This window comes from Egretta garzetta, unplaced genomic scaffold, assembly GCF_000687185.1.
Source record: "Egretta garzetta isolate BGI_Z169 unplaced genomic scaffold, ASM68718v1 scaffold898, whole genome shotgun sequence".
NCBI classification, from domain to species: Eukaryota; Metazoa; Chordata; class Aves; order Pelecaniformes; family Ardeidae; genus Egretta; species Egretta garzetta.
In genome coordinates this window covers 55,606-74,742 of record NW_009260629.1, presented here as the reverse complement: position 1 = coordinate 74,742, position 19,137 = coordinate 55,606, and the positions used below count along the sequence as shown (strand labels likewise).

At 50.8% G+C, this 19,137-nt stretch overlaps 1 protein-coding gene across 1 annotated transcript in view; it reads left to right on the top strand.

The window, feature by feature from the left end:
- The window catches only part of NRBP1 (nuclear receptor binding protein 1), a 27,516-nt gene extending 8,575 nt beyond the window's left edge, over positions 1-18,941 (top strand). Inside the window, exons 7-17 of the mRNA XM_009645526.2 lie at positions 12,641-12,724; positions 13,000-13,058; positions 14,203-14,301; positions 14,377-14,509; positions 14,799-14,901; positions 17,479-17,529; positions 17,624-17,759; positions 17,849-17,902; positions 18,269-18,332; positions 18,418-18,473; positions 18,660-18,941. Coding sequence (XP_009643821.2) covers positions 12,641-12,724; positions 13,000-13,058; positions 14,203-14,301; positions 14,377-14,509; positions 14,799-14,901; positions 17,479-17,529; positions 17,624-17,759; positions 17,849-17,902; positions 18,269-18,332; positions 18,418-18,473; positions 18,660-18,758 — 938 coding nt within the window. The 3' untranslated portion in view covers positions 18,759-18,941. The remainder of the gene's footprint in view (positions 1-12,640; positions 12,725-12,999; positions 13,059-14,202; positions 14,302-14,376; positions 14,510-14,798; positions 14,902-17,478; positions 17,530-17,623; positions 17,760-17,848; positions 17,903-18,268; positions 18,333-18,417; positions 18,474-18,659) is intronic.
- The last annotated feature ends 196 nt before the right edge of the window (positions 18,942-19,137 follow it).

The window sequence follows — 19,137 nt, the reverse complement described above, 5'->3', positions numbered from 1 at the left end:
GTAGTGGCCTGCTGAAGGGGGTGCTAAGGGACTGTAGAGCATTCGCAGAAAGAACGGGATTTCCACCTTCTTAGCCTCGGAGTCGGATGTAATCTTCTGCTTGGTCAGAGGTGCCTTGTCTCCCTTGCCCAGTCTGGTTCTCAATTAGAAACACTAATATTCCATATGTAAATTTATTTTTAAAAGGTGGCTGGAGGCAGGGCCAGATTCTCAGTCTTGTCCATGTTTTGCTGTGATTCTGACCTAGCTGTCTCTATCGATGTTAAGTGCTTGCTGTTTCATCAACTCATTGACTTCTATCTCGTTTTACTTCCCGCTTACGGGCTGCTCTGTTTCCAACAGTCTTTCATAGGATATTTGCTAATGGTGAGCAAACTTCTCCGCTCCTGTGATGTGACTACCACTATAGATGTAATGTACATTATGCTATTTGTGTGTGTGTGTATATATATATTTTTATATATATGCGTGTGTATAGCTATACTTGTAGCACACACAAACATACACACTCTGTCTAATTTATTTATTCAGCGTTCCCTTGCTATAAGGCTGGTACTTAAAACTGCTCGTCTCAGGTGCATCCTCCTTTGAGACCCTGTGCTAGGATGCAGACTGTTCCTTGCGCTCTCAGCCGAAGCCTTACAGAGAGGGAGCACTGCCTTTGTGAAGTCTCCTGGTTGTTAGTTCTCTCCCTCCCCTTGTCCTTAGAGCGTGCTAGTTCATGGACCCCAGTGCATGCCGGCTCCTGCATGTCAAGCCAAGCAGACGCATCGGTCTGAGCTCTGCCCAGCTGAACTTTCCACATACATTAGGCTCTCTCCTGCTACTGCTCTGCTAGACTTGGCTGGGCACCAAGCCTGGACTAGCCTTTGCTTTGTGTTTGGCTATCCAATTGCTTGCTTGTAGTTTTAACTCCTTAGTTGTTTTGTTTTTAAGATGACTGTTTCAGTGAATGTGTCTGGCTCCCGATGGCCAGAGAGACATCCTGCCCAAATGAGCCCCCAGTTGGGAAGGAAGGCTTACTGCTTGTTTCCCCAGACAAAGCTCTGGTTTTGGGGAGACTTGTGCCCACAAGGAGGGAGTTGGGCTGGTGGGGGCTAGAGAAGGATTTGAGTGCTGCAATTTGTAACGCTATTAAATGGAACGCCGCATTTGCATTTACAATAATTATTTATTTTATTTTTTGTCATCGCAGTTGTTCTTGATGGTTAGAGTTTGTTTCTGCTGAATTGGGAACCTACCAACTGTTGGCTGGAAGTGGTGGAGAGGGAAGGGCCTGTCCACGTGGGCTCTGTGCTGCCTTAGCGTTTGCAGGAGGAGGACGTGGTGTGCTGATCCGCATTGCCAGCAGAGCCGAGGCACTCTCAAAACGCCAAATCTGAGGTCTTACCTAGCTGAGGGGGAAGTTGCTGTAGTCAGGGCTTGCGGCATCAGGAGGGCAGATTTCCTTGGGGATGGCTTGTTTGCCAGGGACAAGGTGTGGCGCACCAGGAACAATCCCATGGAGCGGGAACACGAAGCCTGGGCTTCAGCGTGGGTTCAGTCACATCGATGGCAACAGGGCTTAAGACTAGCAAGCCATTTCTCAGAAATCAAGTCACCACTGTGAGCAGAACAAAAGGCCCTTGTTCTAGCAAGGCAGGGAAAGGGCCTCAGCCTGTGGTCTTCAGGCTTGAGAAGATGCTGTGGTACCTCACTTGTGCCGAAACAGCATCGGATGGCCTCGAAACGCTGAGCTTTCCTGGCTGGTTCCTTGAGAACTTGTTTTAACAAGTTGTTATCACTGTGTACTGTTCATAGGAGAGCTGGAAATTGTTTGATCCTTAGATCTTGAACAGTGATTTGGGTTTGAAAACACTGAATGTAGGACGTAAGGCTTCTGTCTCGCTTGAGCATTGAGCTAGGGAGGTTGTGAGCAACGTGCTTTCTTAAGTAATCTTACTTTAGTCATTGCTTCGGTCTCCTGGATTTTGCTACCTGATGTTCAAGGGCTTACCATGCTGTTTTCCACACCTGCAACAGTCACCTCAGACACTTAGTAGGTGATGGAGACATAAAATAGGGTTACTAGGATCTAGGGTATCTTGGATCTGGGTTTTGGTTTTGTTTTTTAACTCTGGCAAGTGCGGTTTAGAGAAATAATAATGGATAGTTGGAATCAGCGGACACAGAGAAATCTATCATAAAAATGGAAAACTTTTTCACCCATCTGGCATGCAATTAGGAAGATTTACCATGAATTTGTGTAGTTTATCTTCTAGCCGTACAGTTTTATGTGTAGAGTTGAGCCCATCCTCTACCAAGCCGAACATTTTCAGTTGCTTAGAAACTTGGCAAAACTAAGGCCAACGGGTGGGTTGTGGGGTTTGTTTTGTTTGTTTTGGTTTTTAAAGGCTTTGTCTCACCTTGGTCTGTCTTGTCTTTGAGACTGCCAGTGGTATAAAAGCCTGTCATGAAGTGAAGACTTCATATTTGGATTGTTCTTGAGAAACTGTTGAACAAGCTGGGTGGAACATGAAGTTAATTTCTGATCATAATAAACTGACAGGCGTCTTGTGACCTAGCTGCTGGTGTGATTACTAGAGCGGCAAAAATGGTTACCAGAGACCTGCCTTGATTTTCTGTATAAGCAGATGCCCCAGGGCAGGAGGAGCGGTCATAGGTAAGTGACAATCAGTGGGCTTCTAATTGCTGTGGTTAATTTTTGAAACTGCAGCTAATATCTGACTGGATGTGTGTGTTGTGCTGTAGTGTGTGCATTTGGGGGAAGGTCTTGGTTTGTTTTTCCAAGTCAGATTTAGTGGTAAGAATTGGTGTCTTTGGTGGCCTTGTTGCAAAGCCACCAAGTGGAATGCACTCTTAACAGATTTGCCTCCTGCTGTCCTGTGATGGTAATAAACTCTCATTTTTATTTTGCAGAAGGTTTCAAAGCTGTCTCTTGTTTCATGTGCTTGCCTTCCTTGCTCAGTATACCTGCTTTGTGCTGCTGTGAGCCATCTCATTCATGAAAACACCAGAAAATAACTGTTTTCTAGACTGGTTGTCATTTTCAGTTAAATAGGATCTTCTGTAAAGGCTTCAATTTCCCAGTTTAGTGCTCTCTTATGAGAACCTGCCTTTTCTGTGGTCAAATTTATTCTTTTTTGTGTTGCATTGAAGGCATCTGCTTCTTCAGCTTTGCTGGACTGTGTTTTCTCTCTGCCTTTAGGTGGATTTCTGGGATGTGCCAGGGCACGTCTTACGGTCATCCAGGTCTTCGTTTACCCGTTTTAGTGTTGGTATGGCAGTTGCGTATGTCTGCTCCGTTTGGGGTCCTTTGACTGAAGGCACATGAAACATTAGCATTTTGGAATGCTCCCTTAGCAAGCATTTTGCATCGACAGGATGAAATGCTTAACATTCTCCCTAACTGCCAAACAGTTTTATTTGGAATTATTTTCTGTAGAAGCAAAGGCGGTTGATGCAAGGAAGAATATAGAGATGCTGTCCAGTCACGTGAGGATGGGTGAGGAAAGCCAAGCCCATCTGGGGTTGAATTGGGCAAGTGATGCGAAGGGCAGCAAGCAAGGATTCTACAAGTAAACAGCAATAGGAAGGCGAAGGAAAATGTCCCTCTGTTAATTGGGGTGGATGTCTTGGTGACAAAGGACACAAAAAAGGCCAAGGTGTTCACTGCCTTTGCCTCAGTCTGTGCTGCTGAGGCTCGCCTTCAGGAATCTGGGTCCCTGAGACCAGGGGGAAAGTCCGGAGCAAAGAAAATTTGCCCTTGGTGGAGGAGGACCGGGTTAGGAAACACTTAAAAAAAGATTGGACGTACCTAAGTCCACGGGGCCTGATGGGATGCACACACAAGCGCTGAGGGAGCTGGCTCTTGCCATTCTAAGGCCACTGTCGGTTATCTTTGAAAGGTGATGGAGAATGGGAGATGTTCCTGAAGACTGAAAGAGAGCAAATGTCACTCCTGTCTTCAAGAAGGAAGATGTGGGGAACCACAGGCTGGTCAGCCTCACCTCAGTCCCTGGGAAGGTGATGGAGCTACTAATCCGGGAAGCTATTTCCAAACACAAGACAAGACTGTGATCAGGAGTAGTCAGAGTGGATTATGAAGGGGAAATTGTTCTTAACAATCCTGATAGCTTTCCGCAATGAGGTGACAGCAATAGGTATTGTTTACCTTGACTTCACAGATGAGCTGGCAAAGTATGGGTTAGATAAATGAACAGTGCAGTGGATTGAAAACCAGCTGAACATCCAGGCCCACAAAGTCTAGTTGGAGGCACGTCACTAGTGGTGTACCCAGGGGCCAATGCTGGGGCCAGTACTGTTTAACATTTTCATTAGTGATCTGGATGATGGGACAGTGTGCACCCTCAGCAAGTACACAGCTGATACAAAACTGGGAGGAGTGGTGGTACACCAGATGGGTGTGCTGCCGTTCACAGGGACCCAGACAGCCTGGAGAATTAAGCAGAGAGGAATCTGTTGAGGTTCATCAAGGAGAAGTGTGAAGTCCTGCAGCGGGGCAGGAATAACTCCCTGTACCAGCATATGCTGGGGACTAACTTTCTGGAAACCAGCTCTGCAGAGAGGGACCTTGGAGTCCTGGAGGACAGCAAGCTGACTATGAGCCAGCAACGCACCCTGACAACAAAGGCAGCCAACAGCATTCCGGGCTACATTAGGAAGATTTTTTTTTGATCCTTCTTTTCTCTTTAGCACTGGTGATGCAACACCTGGAGCGCTGTGTCTAGGTCTGAGCTGCACAGTACGAGAAAGATAATGGACTTACGGGACTGAGTCCTGCACAGGGCCATGAAGACAATTAAGGGACTGGAGCATCTGCCCATACGAGGAGAGGCTGAGAGATCTGAAACTGGCCTGGAGAGGAGAAGGCTCAGGGGGATCACTTCAATATGTATAAATACCTGGTGCGAGGGAATGAGGAGGAGGGAGCCAGTTTCTCCTCTGCAGTGCCCACTGACAGGACAAGAGGCGACAGGCACCAGTTGAAATGCATTAAGTTCATCGAACACAGGAATACCCTTTTTTCACTGTGAGGGCAGTCAGACCCTGGAACAGGTTGCCCAGAAAGGTTGTGGTTCTTCCCTGGAGATACTCAAAAGCAAACTGTGCATGGTCCTGGGTGACCTGCTCTAGATGACCCTGCTTGGGCAGGGGGGTTGAGCTATATTCTCAAGAGATCCCTTCCAACCTAGACAATTTTGTGATTCAGGCCTTAAGGCATGTGGGCCTGAGTAGCATTTTCACTCCAGCTTCTGCTTTCAGGCGGTGAGCTTTTCTGTTTAAGTCTTCCAAGGTCATCTGTGCATGTTGTGAAGCAATGGTAATCGCAGAGATGTGGAGTCTGAAATTCAGGGAACTTACCCTTGAAATACTCAGACTTGTGGGCCCTAATTGCATATTAGTTGAATATGCTTTTATACTGGTTCAATCCAAGTTTCTGTTAAGCAGAGCTGCTCAAAAGATAAAATAATATTCATGGACATGCTTCTGAGGACTTTGGTTTTCAGTATACATCTTTCTTCTGGGAGTAAAAGATTTCCCCAGAGTAGCTTAGTCCCTAGCACTTCAGTGGATGTCTTCTCCTGTTTTTCTGATTGCACCATGATGTGAGGCTGCTGCAGTTAATTAGCGCGCTGCGATTTTGGTTGTGAAAGAACTGAGCAAGAACGGCAGTTCCTGCGCCCCTTCATCCACTTGATGTAAAGACTGTACTGCAGTCAGATGATGCAACCCAGGCAGGGGTTTGCCTGGCCCATCGGACCTTCATTCCTCTCGTCTCGAACTTAGGAACCTGATTTTGTGTGCAGATTCCAAATCTCCCTGCACACTTTGGAATGAAGTTGTTTGGATCATGAACTGTTCCAAAGTGCTAATAAGCCCCACGTCCCTGCTTCAGACCCTGCACGCAGCCAGGACTGGCAAGTACTTGTCTTACGGAACTTACCTGCTCTCGTGTCTACGGTCTCGCGTTTCCTGCTCCACCCACTCCCACTTTCTACTTCCATGTAATGGACGTGGTCAAATGTGTCAGTTTAAAACTCTGAATGCTTTTTTACTTAAACATAAAAATATCATCCAGCACTTTACAAGAAATCAGACACAATATGATCATTGTCCTTCCCATCATTCGTTTGTGTGCCTTCATGTTTACGTGAGCCAACAACGTGCCCTTGCACAAGGGCTGATGGCATCCTGGGCTGCGCTAGGCACAATACTGCCCGCAGGTGGAGGGAGGCGACCCTTCCCCTCTGCTCAGCACTGGTGTGCTGGCTCCAGTGCTGGGGTCCCCAGTACAGTGAAGGGTGTGGACAGGCTGCAGAGAGTCCAGCGAGGGGCCACCCAGATGCTGAAGGTACTGGAGCATCCCGCCAGTGAGGAAGGGCCGAGGGAGCTGGGGCTGCTCAGCCTGGAGCAGGGAAGGCTCAGGGGGATTGCATCCGTGTGTATAAATACCTGCAGGGAGGGTGCCAAGAGGACGGAGCCAGGCTCCTCTCAGTGGTGCCCAGTGCCAGGGCCAGAAGCAACAGCCACAATCTGGGCCATGGGAGGGTCCCTCTGGACACCAGGAAACACTTGTTCAGCGTGAGGGTGACCCAGGCACAGGCTGCCCAGGGAGGTGATGGAGTCTCCATCCTTGGAGCTATTCAGAAGCTGTCTGGGCATGGTCCTGGGCAACCGGCTCTGGCTGTCCCTCCTCAGATAGTGGGGCTGGATGAGGTGACCTGCAGAGGCCCCTTCCAACCTGACCCATCCCACAATTTTGTGATTCCATATTAATTTCTGTGGAGAAGCATACCTCTCAAAAATACATAAAACTTCGTGTGGTGTCTGCGCTCAGTTGCAAGTACCGCTGGTTCTGCTTCAGCAGTATTTCCCTGAAGTCAGGCGTGGGCAGTGTTTTAAGCAGAGATCAGTTGCACTGCTCTGAAGCGATGCCAATGGATGTGGCGAGAGGGAACATAGAGCGTAAGCAGCCAGGAGGCCGCGGTCTGGCACTGGTGACGGTGTGTAGTGAGCTTCTCATACACTGAACCTCTCTGCCCCTTCATATCATTAGATATCCAACTGTTAATGAAATCCTCTTGCTCCTCGTGGCTGTGTTGCAAATAACTCTGTTTACAGTCCCTGATACAGAACTGCAGGGCTGTAGGATCTCGTATTCTGTGATCAACTTAAATCTGCCACTGCTTTCCCTGTCTGACTCAGTGTTTGATGGCTGTATGCTGCTTTTTGTTTCCAGTAGCTTCCTAGTTGCTTGTTTGTGAGGCTTTGCCCTCCCTAATAAAACTGCAGTTGTCAACTCGGTGTGCAAATGACGTGAACTGTGAAATATCTTGGGTCTGTGCGGTCTTGTACCCTCTTGCAGCAGTGAAAATGTCTTGAGAACATGAGTGCGGGGGATAATAACGCGGCCTCGTAGCTATCCCGGCCCTGGGCCATCCCTTTATAGCTGCAAACAGATGGTCTTGCATTCGGTCGGTTATTTTTGGGTCCCTGTGGTGCTGGTACAGTGCAGCATAGGTAAGGTCCCATAATTGTCCCCTGTTGCTGGATTGCACAGCAACCCTGGGACTAATCTTAAAGGTCAGCTGTTGATCCTTCTCACTGCTGTCTTGTTTTCCCCTGTGTTCTGAGCCTGCTAAAATCTGGAGAGCAGGGTACTTGAGCACTTTACTGAAAGAGCTGCGTCATGTAATCTTGCTTCAGAGAATGGGTAGGCACTTGCAAGAGACCGCGTGGTTCAGCGGCTACTTCAGGAGGAAAGGACGGGCTGTCGGGCAGACTGTCCTTCCTACTTGCAAGGAGGAGGTGTTGAATGCAGAAAAGGTGGGTGTGAATTGGGCACGGGACAAGAGGAAAATGCCTTTTGCAGCGTGCAGTGTTTGAAAGGGCAAGTCAGGGTGACTGGGCATCTCTGCTAAAGCCTGCCCCTGGTGACAATTGGGCATTGACACCACCATGTGCGTTCTTGGCTGAGGGGTGCTCGGCCGAGCTGTCTGTTTACCCTGGGGAGCTCTTTGCTCCAGCGTGTCCTTGGGGGTTTGAGAAGTGTAGCAGCTCTGCATATTCCCATAGCGATGCTGATTATTTCACTTTATGCTTTTATTGTCAATTGAGTTCAGCTTGCCAAAGGCAAGTTGCTTGTCCTACCTTTTACTGCACCTCACATCGCTTCCTATCATCTGCTCTGCACAGACACCGTATTCAGCTGAATCCTTTCTAAAATTCGTCTTTGCCTTGCTAATTGCCTACTGGACTGATCAGTCCTGTGGTGCTGTGTCCTGTAGTCTGCCCCTTGCTGTCATCTTCTCTGTGGCTGAGAAAGGCATGTTCGTGGTTCATGTTGGTGGTCTGGCTTTCCCTTTTGACCGTCACTGTTTGTCTTGCTTAGCGTAACTGTCCTTAGCCTTCGTGCATCTGGTCGTTCACCGCACTGAGAGTCATCGCTAGATACAGCAGTGGATGGCCGGTAGCAGCCACCTGCGAATCAAGTCAGAAGAGCTTGTGTCAGCCATGCCTTAAAGCGTGCATTCCTACCCTGTGCAGTCAAGAGTTTGTTTTAAAATGCGTGCTGAGGTGAAGCTCCCCTCAAGCCTCTGTGCTAAGTGGCCTGCACACCGAGGCGGTAGACCTACGATAGTGACTAGACCAGACCAGAACCAAAGCTTCTTGTCCCGGTTTCTAAAATTCTGTCACCGGGTGTAATGGCACTTTTGTCGGCCTTATTTAAGATGCTCACAGTGAGTTCTTCAGAGCTGACTTCAACAGCAAGGTGTTGCTGTCCCAGCGGTGAATGGCACGGATGTGTGTCTGGCAAGGCTCTAAGGCTTACAGCGGAGTCTGGCAGTCTTGTGCCGTTGTTCTACTGTTGCATTGCTTCTGCTTTGCAATAGCAGAGCAAGGTTCTGCATGCGAGCTGCGGTATAAGCTGCTGGAGCAGGAAGAAGGCTCGTCAAGCGTGGCTAATCAAACCCAGCTGCAGAGCCAGCCTCTGCAACAGTGACAGAAAAACACGCTGAGGAATTCCAGTGGGACTTGGCAAGTTCGGAGGCACAAGGACCAGCGTGTTGGAGGGGACAGGTCCCAGATGACAGCAGGTTCAGAACTGCCTTTTCTCTGTGTCTGAGCTGGAAGTTCCCACAGACAGCACAAGTCCAGCTCTCTCATGAAATGCTGGAGCCACTGCAGGATGTCCGTAGGCTCATTATCAAGTCCTTGATGAGGCGCAGACAGCCATTACAGATGGAGGTTGGGCTAGGGTTCCGTTGCACTTGCCTTTCTGGTGTGGGAGAGCCTGTGATACATCACTGGCTAAGGTTTCTGTTGACGATGGCTTTTTGTGATTGATTACTGCCTCTTCCCTGTTCTTAAACAGGGCCCAGGAGCGAAGGACGGAATGGCTGGGTAGTGGCCCTTGCCAACCCACACACGGTAGTAACAGCGTTTAAAGACAGGTGGGAAAATTAAGCCAATCAAAGCCTCGTTTGGAAGATGACTTGATATACTTGGCTGATTCTGCTCCAGGTTTGGCAGGATAGCATTGTCCTGGGTAGTACCGCGCCAGGGTTCCTGCCTGAGGACATCAGTCCAACACTCGATGGCGTGTGCTCAATTCCTGCAGGGCTGTCACTGTTGACACAGTGCCTGTCTCTGCCCTCCTCTAGGGTCTGGCCTGGTGGTGCTGCCCTGGCAGCAGCTCAGCTGCATGCAGGATCTGGGGGGTGGCTGCCAGAGCCCTGACTGCATAGGACTGTGCAGCTGAAGATGAGTTTTGGGTTCCTGATTACTCTGACAGACCATTGCACTGATAAGGAAGGCAGAATGAACAGAAGACTGACTTCATATCCCCCGGTTGTCTAGCTGGTTCCTGGCAGTCAGAGGCTTTCATGCATGCAGGAGATGTTAGGTTTAGCAGGGGTCACAAAAACACCTCTTGGATAGTTCATGTATACTGCACGCTGCACAAAGACATCCCGTGTTCCATAAACAAATAAGAAATTCAGATTTTGGAGCAGAGGGGTTTCTGAAGTCTTAAATACCCTGTTCTTCAAAAACTGGGACAAAGTAATAGTTCTTGTAGACAGGGAACAAACACGTTTGGGATCAGCGAGATCCTGTGACTGTGCTACAGCCCAGACCTCAGGGGAACGCCAAGATGTTAATGGTATTGGCTGGTCACTCTGAGGAAAAATTTGTTCTTGATCAAAAATTCCACAGTATTGAGGTGGCTGCGCATCTGCAGCAATATCACGTTTCTGGGTGTGATCGGCCCCTGGCCCCTCGTAGTGCTGTAGCTGTCCTTATCGCCAGCCCTCACGCCCACCAGTGCTATACTGTAGATCTGGGAGAAATTATTTTTAGTTCCTGCAAGCCTCCAGCAGAAGTTCTGGAAGTCACAAGTGTGTGTGTGGGGGGGATTGCCCCATTCTTTGCCCCTTTTTGTTTTTGTTTTTTTTTTCTTAAGAAAGCAAAGCCTCATCTGACAGTAGTAATTGTTTGTTTTTACAGTGGTGAATTGTTCTTTTGAATAGAAAACAATAAATTACTTAGGGGGGGAAGGGGCCAGTACTGTTAAACCTCATCTTGGTTCCTTGGCCAAAACATCTACAGAAAAGAAACAGGAGAGTGCTGTAATGAGGAAGAAATCCAGCTGCTAGAGAAGACCTGGCGTAGAGCCCCTGCTCTCTTAGTAGCCACCTATAGACCAGACCTACCCAGTGGGCTACCTCAGGCAGACACTGCCTGCAGACGAAAGTGAGTTAATGGGACCTCTCCATTGTGGGCATCCGGGAGCCTCTTTAGAAGGCCCAGGCTGGGAACCTGTTGTGCTGGACAGGCCTGGGGTGATTTCCCTGCGAGCGGAGTCAGGCGCTGGCTGGAGGCGTGGGCGTGGTGACCGGGCAGAAGCTGAAGAAGGGCTGCCCCACTGGTGGGGTTTGGAGTCCCTCAGGCACCGATCTCATTAGTGTTGAGGCTGTTAATAGAAACGTGGGCAATGTGTGATGTTGGGGCAGGTCAGGATGTCCTCCAGAAGCAGAGGAAGACCTTGGAGGACTGGACAAATTCCAGTCGTCAGTAGCTCAGTAGCACAAAATACAGAGCTGGACAAAGTCCGGAGCTTGTCATTTGGGAACTGAGGAGGACCGACCGCCTACTAGGTGTTCAAGGGAGGAATGTGACCCACGTGCCTGGCGTGCAATGCTAGGACCCATTGGGGCAGAGTCCCCAGTAGGGAGAATTGGTGTGATTGTGCGTGGCCCTGACCAGACCTCATCTAGGGCAGCCGGAGTCACTGGGAAAACGCAGAGCAGTTCTTAAGAGGAAGATAAAGAATTTCACCTACTTTGCTTCGTGCTGTGAAGCTGAGAGGCCCCGCTGGTGCTTGTGAAGAGGCAGGCACTAGGGATGAAGTAATCTGACTGGGCTGCCAAGATCAGCGCTAGCACAGGAACAAAAGGCAGTAAGCTGCTGACGAGCGGTTGGTTGGGAAGGTAGATGCTGGCCAACAGAGCAAGCTCCATTTGCAGTGCTTTAATAAGACCATATGATTCGGGATGTACCGCTTAGCAAGGCTGGGCTGAGTGCTCAAGGAAGATCCTTTTTGTCTGGCTAGAGCCCGAAAGACTTCTCTCCTATGAGGCTGGGAGCTAGTTCGGTCTCATTCAACAGGGAATCCTCTTCGATGTGTCCTGCCCTAATCCAGGGGCACCTGGAAAAACACCAGTGGTTCGGCACGTCCCATGTAAGTCCACACAGTAGCAGTACAGACCAGGATCAATTGCGGTTGTCCAGCAGGTTGACAAAGTGGGAGACGGGTCTGAGACGGTGGGACCGGGCATGTTCAAGGGTGGAAGTAGAGCTTCCGATGGGATGGTGACTCTGTGCCCCCTGCCTCCCTCAGTGTTTCCCCCTGGTGGAGCCAGCTGCTTGGTTTTGGGGAGTTGTTTGCAGTCTGTTCAGAGGTGGCTGTCCTGAAGGCTTGTCTTCTGGGGGGGGGTCTGTACTCATGTTCTGCTTGTTGTTATTGTGGCCGGGAGCTGCCAGCTGCAGCTCTGAGTTGTTTGTGGTTTTTGCTGGGGAGGTGCTGGCTGCTGGGAGGCCTCTGCTGCCAGGGTGGTCATCTCTCCTCATTCAGCAGCCTTGCTGTGCCCTGCTGATAATGTGGAAGAGTTGCCGTGTAGGTCTGTCCTCTCCTAGAGCCCTGAGGTGGTGACTAATTGCAGTGATCTTGGCATCGCTGGCTCTTTTAGAGCTTGAGTTACAGTTGAGTTGCTTGTGACAAATGCTATAGATCCGATTTAAGTTAGGTGCTTTCAGGAGTCGCACTTCAACAGGGAATCCTTCCCAGCTTGCCTTCCCATTCGGCGGAAGCCGTGGTCTCCAGGCTTGCTCTTGGAGAGTGACGCTAAGCTGTTGTAGTCCGTCTGCAGCCAAGGGAATGATGGATAATGTATTGGGGCAGGTGACCCGAGATGAGGGACTGAAGGGACAACTTATCTCCACTGTGCTGCCCCCTTGGGCACCAGAGGGCCCTGGAGTTGCATGTGTTCCCTAGGATCTAGTTGGGGATGGGCTACGGTTTCCTGTGTCCTAAGCATTCCTTACTTTCTTCCAGTGGCACCGGACACAATTAACAACCACGTTAAGACGTGTCGTGAGGAGCAGAAGAACCTGCACTTCTTTGCCCCGGAATATGGAGGTATGGTGTGGCTACAGCTGCAAGCCTGGTTTTGTTGGCCTCACTAATGTTTCCAAGCTGTTCTGTGTCTTGCTTTCAGCTGCAGGCTCATGACAGATGTCCCATTAACAGTTGTCACATTAACAGTTTTGAGTTATTTGCCTGCTTAAATGCTCCAACTCCTCTGTGTTGTTACAGCAGAAGAGGGAGAGGGGGCTGCAGGGTAGCCTGATGCCAAGGTGGTCCTGCTGAATGCAGGGATGGCCTGATAACAAAGCGCTATTTCTGTGTTACAGAAGTTGCCAACGTTACCACTGCTGTGGACATTTACTCCTTCGGGATGTGTGCACTGGAGGTGAGTGTGGAACGCTTTGGCTGCGGGATGGAGAGAGTGAATTTGAGGGAAGGAGATGTCTCTGTGGAGGTGCTGTGGTTATGGGTGGGTTGGCTTGGTGACAAGCGCATTTCGTTCTTTGAGCCAAACGCACTTCGCCATGGAGGGATCCCCACTGAGGCTCCCCCAAATGCCTTACTAAGAAGGAAATAGCTCAGTAACATGCAGGTCTTCCTGAAATTCCTGGTGTGTAATTTGCTACTGTGCAGGTCTTGGCCAGTTCTGAAGTCTCCCCCACTGGCTGGTGGGAACAGTCACTGCTACAAGCTGTATGATGTACACGGAGAGCAAAACTCCCCTCTGGGGAGTACCTGCTCTTGCTGTGGGATCTGGAGGAGAGGGCAGATGTGGTCCGTGACTTCTCTGGGCCAGCCTGTCCCCACCTGATAAAAGTGCTGGTTGCAGTCAGGCACGAGTCTGCCGTACCTGATCTTAGCAGCTCCGTGGTTCCTCTGTCCTTGCCATCGGTAGGCCCGAATCTAGGAAAGGGGTGTTGTTGGTAAGAGTATTTTCTGGGAAGAATTGCCAGAAGGACCCGGCATGAAGAATTTTGAACCTATGCTGCACATCCCGTAAGTGAGGCAGGAAGAGAACTGTGGAAACACACGGCTTTCGGGAAGCAGAACTTGAGCTGAATCTGAAGATGTTCTCTGGAATCGTTTGCCAGCCTTTTCTAGCTGGGAGTTTCTGTGTGTGTTGGCTGGATCCAGTTTTGGTGGTGCTCTGTGCTTGCTTTTCTGCCTGTAGCACAGAGCTGTTCCTATGGGCAAGAGGGATGCTGTCAGGTTCTGGCAGTGACCCAGTGGCTGCTTCATTAGCGGGTGGGAATTACCGAGCAGAAGAACAGGCCAGTGGATCGTAAGGTTCAGAATGGAGACACTTACTGTCTGAGGTGACGCTGGCGTAGTTTTCAGGTCTCCCTGACAATCTGTTCGGGTGCTGGAAACAAGCTGTTGTAATGAGGCAGTCGTTCTCTCTCCTCCGCCACAAACTGTGACCTTAAATGGCCCCAAACAACGTGGCTGTTCGGATCCCATGCTTGGCAGTGGTCTTCCTCAGCTCAGTAACTCCCACTGCAGTCTGACGTGCTGCTTTGTGTTTGCAGATGGCGGTGCTGGAAATACAGGGTAATGGAGAGTCGTCTTACGTGCCCCAGGAGGCCATTAACAGTGCCATCCAGCTGCTGGAGGACCCCTTGCAGAGGGTGAGCGAAGAGGGACCGGCGCCCCTGCGGATGTGTTGGCACGGCACGTGGGCTCACACCGTCCTTGTCTTTCAGGAGTTCATTCAGAAGTGTCTAGAACAGGACCCTGGCAAGCGTCCCACGGCCCGGGAGCTCCTTTTTCATCAGGCGTTGTTTGAGGTGCCGTCACTAAAGCTGCTGGCTGCTCACTGTATCGTTGGACATCAGCGTGAGTATGGAGTCCCCGGGTGCCACACCTTGCACTCTACGAAGCTCCGCTAAGCTCTCGGTTCAGCTGGCATCCTGGAAACCAAGACCTTCGTGCTGCTCTTAGCAGGCGGGGACCACAGCCTTGTGAAACAGAGCTGTGGGCGCCACAGAGCCTGGAGGAGCGTGGTGCCCTGCCTGCTCCGAGTTGCGTGGGAGACCAACAGCCTAAAGCCTCGGGGGTTTTATGCTTCTCTTAGGTTGGAAAGGTATTGCAGTTCAGGTCTAACTTTTTTTTTTTTTTTTAACAGATATGATTCCTGAAAATGCTTTAGAAGAAATGACCAAAAACCTCGACATGAGTGCGGTGTTGGCAGAGATTAATCACGCGGACAGGGAAGGAGTCAAGATGATGTGAGTACCCCGTGATGTACCTGGAGGGGGCTGCTCAGGTGCGTGTGGGGCAGGTACCAGGGCGCTGGGGTGAGCGCTGAAGGATCTGCCCGGGACTCTCCCTTCAAGTTGGTGTCGGTACCTCACCGCTAACTGGGAAACAAAAGGGAGCTGATGGTGCTGTTGGTGAAGGAGCACTCACTCTCTGTCAGGGCACAAAAAATGCCGTGGCAGGTCACTACTGGGTGGAAGAAGAGCTTGTGCCCGTGTTCTGTGAACAGACTCCATCCAGCTGGGATGTGAATTGTTCCCAGAGGGAGGGGTGGGAAATTAACACACTGTAGTTGGAACGGTCCTTGGCAAAACCTAGCTGAACAGCTTGGGGAAGTGACTTGGACCAGTCACAGCCTTGTCAAATGGAGTCCAGCGTGTTGAAGAAATGGTTCATCGGTGTTTTCTTAACGAAGCAGGTCGTTCTACAATCTGCAGGGGAAAGGCTGCTTTGGGCAGCTATCAGTACCACACAGCAGCCACTGGAGCTCCCTAAGGAAGTGACGGGAATACGTATGGGGCAAGTAGAGTGCCAAAAAGCGATGTTAAATCTTGGATAATGAAACCTCACCTGGTTGATGGGTGAGCTGACATGACCAAGGTGTGGATACTGTATTTCCAGAGAAGGCCAGCGTGCTTCCAGGGCAGCCCAGCATTCTGGAGTGCTCCGGCTACTGGACAAAAGTAATCAAGATGGCAAGGAAAGAAAGCACTGTTCATTTGAGAAGCTCTCTGAGCCATAGAGACCTTTCTAAAACTGACATTCTGGTCTTCGTAGCACTCGTAAATAGCAGTATTGAATCCCCTTCGGAATGCTTTTTCTTAATTAAAGGTTCAAAACGGAGGATGACGAGTGAATAGCCAAGCCTGTGCAAGAGCAATTCCTTACCTGTGCGGGGCTTCAGTCCACACAGGATGGGCTACCTGGCATGTGCCAGCCTGGGACTCGCCTTTTGGGAGCGCGGTACCTAGGGGTGCTGGAAGAGGAAAAAGAAAACATGGTAATGACTCAAAATGTCAGAGCGTAACTTCCAGTGATTCATCTGGGTGCCACGCGAAAGGAGCTGCTAGGAAAAAAATGAGAACTTTTACTGAAAGCTGCCACTGTAGTAGGGACGGGAAACTGAGCGGTGGTTCGTGTTGAAAGGGCTGGAGAGCGGTCTGGGGCGCGAGGCAGGCGTGCGGCCTGCACCAGCGTGGGTGGAACAGCAAAGCGCTTGAGGGGGGATCAGGGCAGGATTTGAGCCACTTGCAGTCTGCCTAATCCTGAAATTCTTCAAAGCAGCCTCAGGACCGTGGTATGGAGGAGACCGGCAGTTCAGGGCTTCTGTTGCAGCCGGTCCAAAAGAAGCTGTAGTCAAGTGGACACTAAAAAGCTGAGTGGACTAAGGTGACGAGGGAAATGTTGTACCGGGGAATTGGCAAAGTAGGGAAACCTGTGTTTCCTTGTTTGTCAGAACCAGAAGGGAATGAGGTGCTCGCTGAGGACTGTTCTGGTGCTGCTAACTGCCCATGCCATGCCAAAGACAACAGCAGCTGGCCTCGGAGACAAAGCACCTCTCCTCTGCCCGAGAAGGCCGTGAAGGAGCACCACAGGAGCAGATGGTTTCCAGCCTCTTGAAAACGCGCTGCTGTGCAGGTGTAGGCGAGAGCGAGGATGGCATCAGTGCCAGAGAATGGGAGACGGTTATGGGGGCTGAGTGCAGTGTCTAAAGGTGTCACCTGTAGAGTGTGCAAAGTGGCAACCTTTGTGACCAGACCTGGAGCAGATCAGAGCTGACTGCACCCAGGAGCTGGAAGTCGTCATCACCGCACAGAGGAACTGTACGTCCTTGAGGGTGAGGAAGAGGAAGAGCAGTAGACGTAGGAGAAGTCAGGGCACGAAGGGGAGGGATTGCCAGTGCTTGCTGTCCTCCACCAGCCAGGAGGATGTTCAATGGAGTTAGAGGCTGAGGAGTTAAAAACGAGTTAACTTCCTCTGGGCCACTACATTAAGAAGCCACCAAGCTGAACGAGCAATCTGGGAAAGAAATGACAGAGAAGGGAAGTATCCTGAGCTCCAGTCAGAAGTATTTGGGCAGGGCATTAAATCCTGGTCTGGAGCGGTATGGCTGGTCACACCGTGCCATCAGCTGCTGCAGAGGTTGTGCCTTTGCGGTGCTGAGTGCCCTTGCTCTTCTGGAGATGGATGCAGGCTTCGTGGGTCTGGTGTAACACACGTCTTTTGAAAAACCTTGCTAGGAACACGGTGTTACCGGGCTAGCTTCCCAAGAATTGTGTGCATGGGACAGCACTGCACGGGAGGCGAGATCTGTTCTGCTGTAATGAAAACGTTGCCTCACCTGAGCTGCTGTGAACAGTTGCTTCCTGAACAGGAAGATCAGAGTCTGCCTCACCGCTGGCTGGCTGCCGCTGCCCGTGCTCATTCTGCCCACTGACACAGCCATCATCTAGGACACGGGGGTTTGAAATTGCACCCAAAGAGACTCGAGTGCATGGCTCTGTAGGATGACTTCTCACTTCAGTACCTTTTTTTTTTTTCCCCAGCTTCTCACAATCTCCGGCATTGGAGCTGGACAAATTCCTGGAGGATGTAAGGTACGAGGGTTTTTTTCAAGGGCAGCTTTAACTATGTTTAAGACTGGAAAAATTTAGGAGAGGCATAACCTCAGACTCTGGTCCTTTCTTGTAGGAATGGTATCTACCCACTCACAGCTTTTGGGATGCCGCGACCCCAGCAGCCCCAGCAAGTAGTGGTGAAGTCTCCCATTGCTCCACCGTCAGTGAAAACCCCGACTCCCGAGCCCGCTGAGGTGGAGACCCGCAAGGTGAGAGACGGCAGCTCCATCCCTCCCCTCGCCGGCAGCGGTGCTGTGCAGCAGCAGTCAGTCATGAGGTGTCTCTGCTCCCGTTGCAGGTGGTGCTGATGCAGTGCAACATTGAGTCAGTAGAGGAGGGAGTGAAGCACCATGTATGTTCCCATCTTCTGGCTGAGCGTGTTGTGTGTGTGTGTACCAGGGCCGCTGTGCAGAGCGCGTGGCTCCGGCGTGACCCCCTGCTGCCACAGCTGCCATCTTTGGGGCCCAAAGCCAGACCCAGGCCCGTGCCTGTGGCCGACCTGGCACGTAGCACATGTTTTTGGCCCACACCCAGATTCAGGCTTCCTCCGCAGGATGGTGCTCGTGGCTGTGGTTTGGAACGGAACTGGCTGTGGCTGTTCTGTGAGAGTGCTGTGGGGCTCTGGAGGGGGGTGGTTCCTATCCTGATGGGGATTTCTGGGGATGCTCCTGGCTGTGGCCACCATGCAGCCCCTCATGAGAACTTCTCTGCCCTGCAGTTAACACTGCTGCTGAAACTGGAAGACAAGTTGAATCGACACTTGAGCTGTGACCTGCAGCCCAGTAAGTACCTTTCTTCTCATGCTCTGGTGTGCTGGGGCCAGCAGCACGCTCAGACCAGGGACTTACACCCATCCCTGTGTTGCAGATGACAACATCCAGGAGCTGGCAGCTGAACTGGTCCAGCTTGGATTCATCAGTGAGGTAAGCAAGCCTGGGGCTTGGGTGGGAATGTAAACCTGAAATGGTTTATGCCAGACCAGTCCTCTCCTGGCTGGGGAGGTAGGAGAACTAAGCCGTGTCGCTGCCCGGGTGCCCTGGCAGGCTTAGGCCAAGCTCTTGGCTCTGCATGGGCTGGGCCTAGCCCTCACTCCAGCTTGTTCTTCCCAGGCTGACCAGAGCAGACTTACCTGTTTACTTGAAGAGGCGTTCAGCAAGTTCTACTACACCCGGAACGGAGCCCTGACGGCAGTGACTGTGTCATCTTAGCACCCCTCGGCTCCCAGGCGGCCGGTGTGGCTTTGTTGCCTGCGACCCCTCCGTGTCTGTCCATCACTGTAGGGCATCAGCAAGACCCCAGCTGCAGTGCTTGGAAGCTCATCCTGCATGTGCCGTGGCTGGGCTCAGTGACAATCCTCCCTGCCCGCCTATTAAAAGGGACTTTGTGCATCAGTATTATTTCCAGCCCTGTTTTTGTTGGGATTTTGCCAGGTGGTGCCGGGGAGCCGGGTCCTGGCTTGGGGTGTTCTGTAGCCCCGTTCATGTGCATGGAGTTTGTTCTGTTTGAATTGTACCAAGTGTCTTTTGCACAGCACAGAAATGTTGGTTTTTCTTTTTTTTTCTTTTTTGTTTTTTTTTTGTTTGGTTT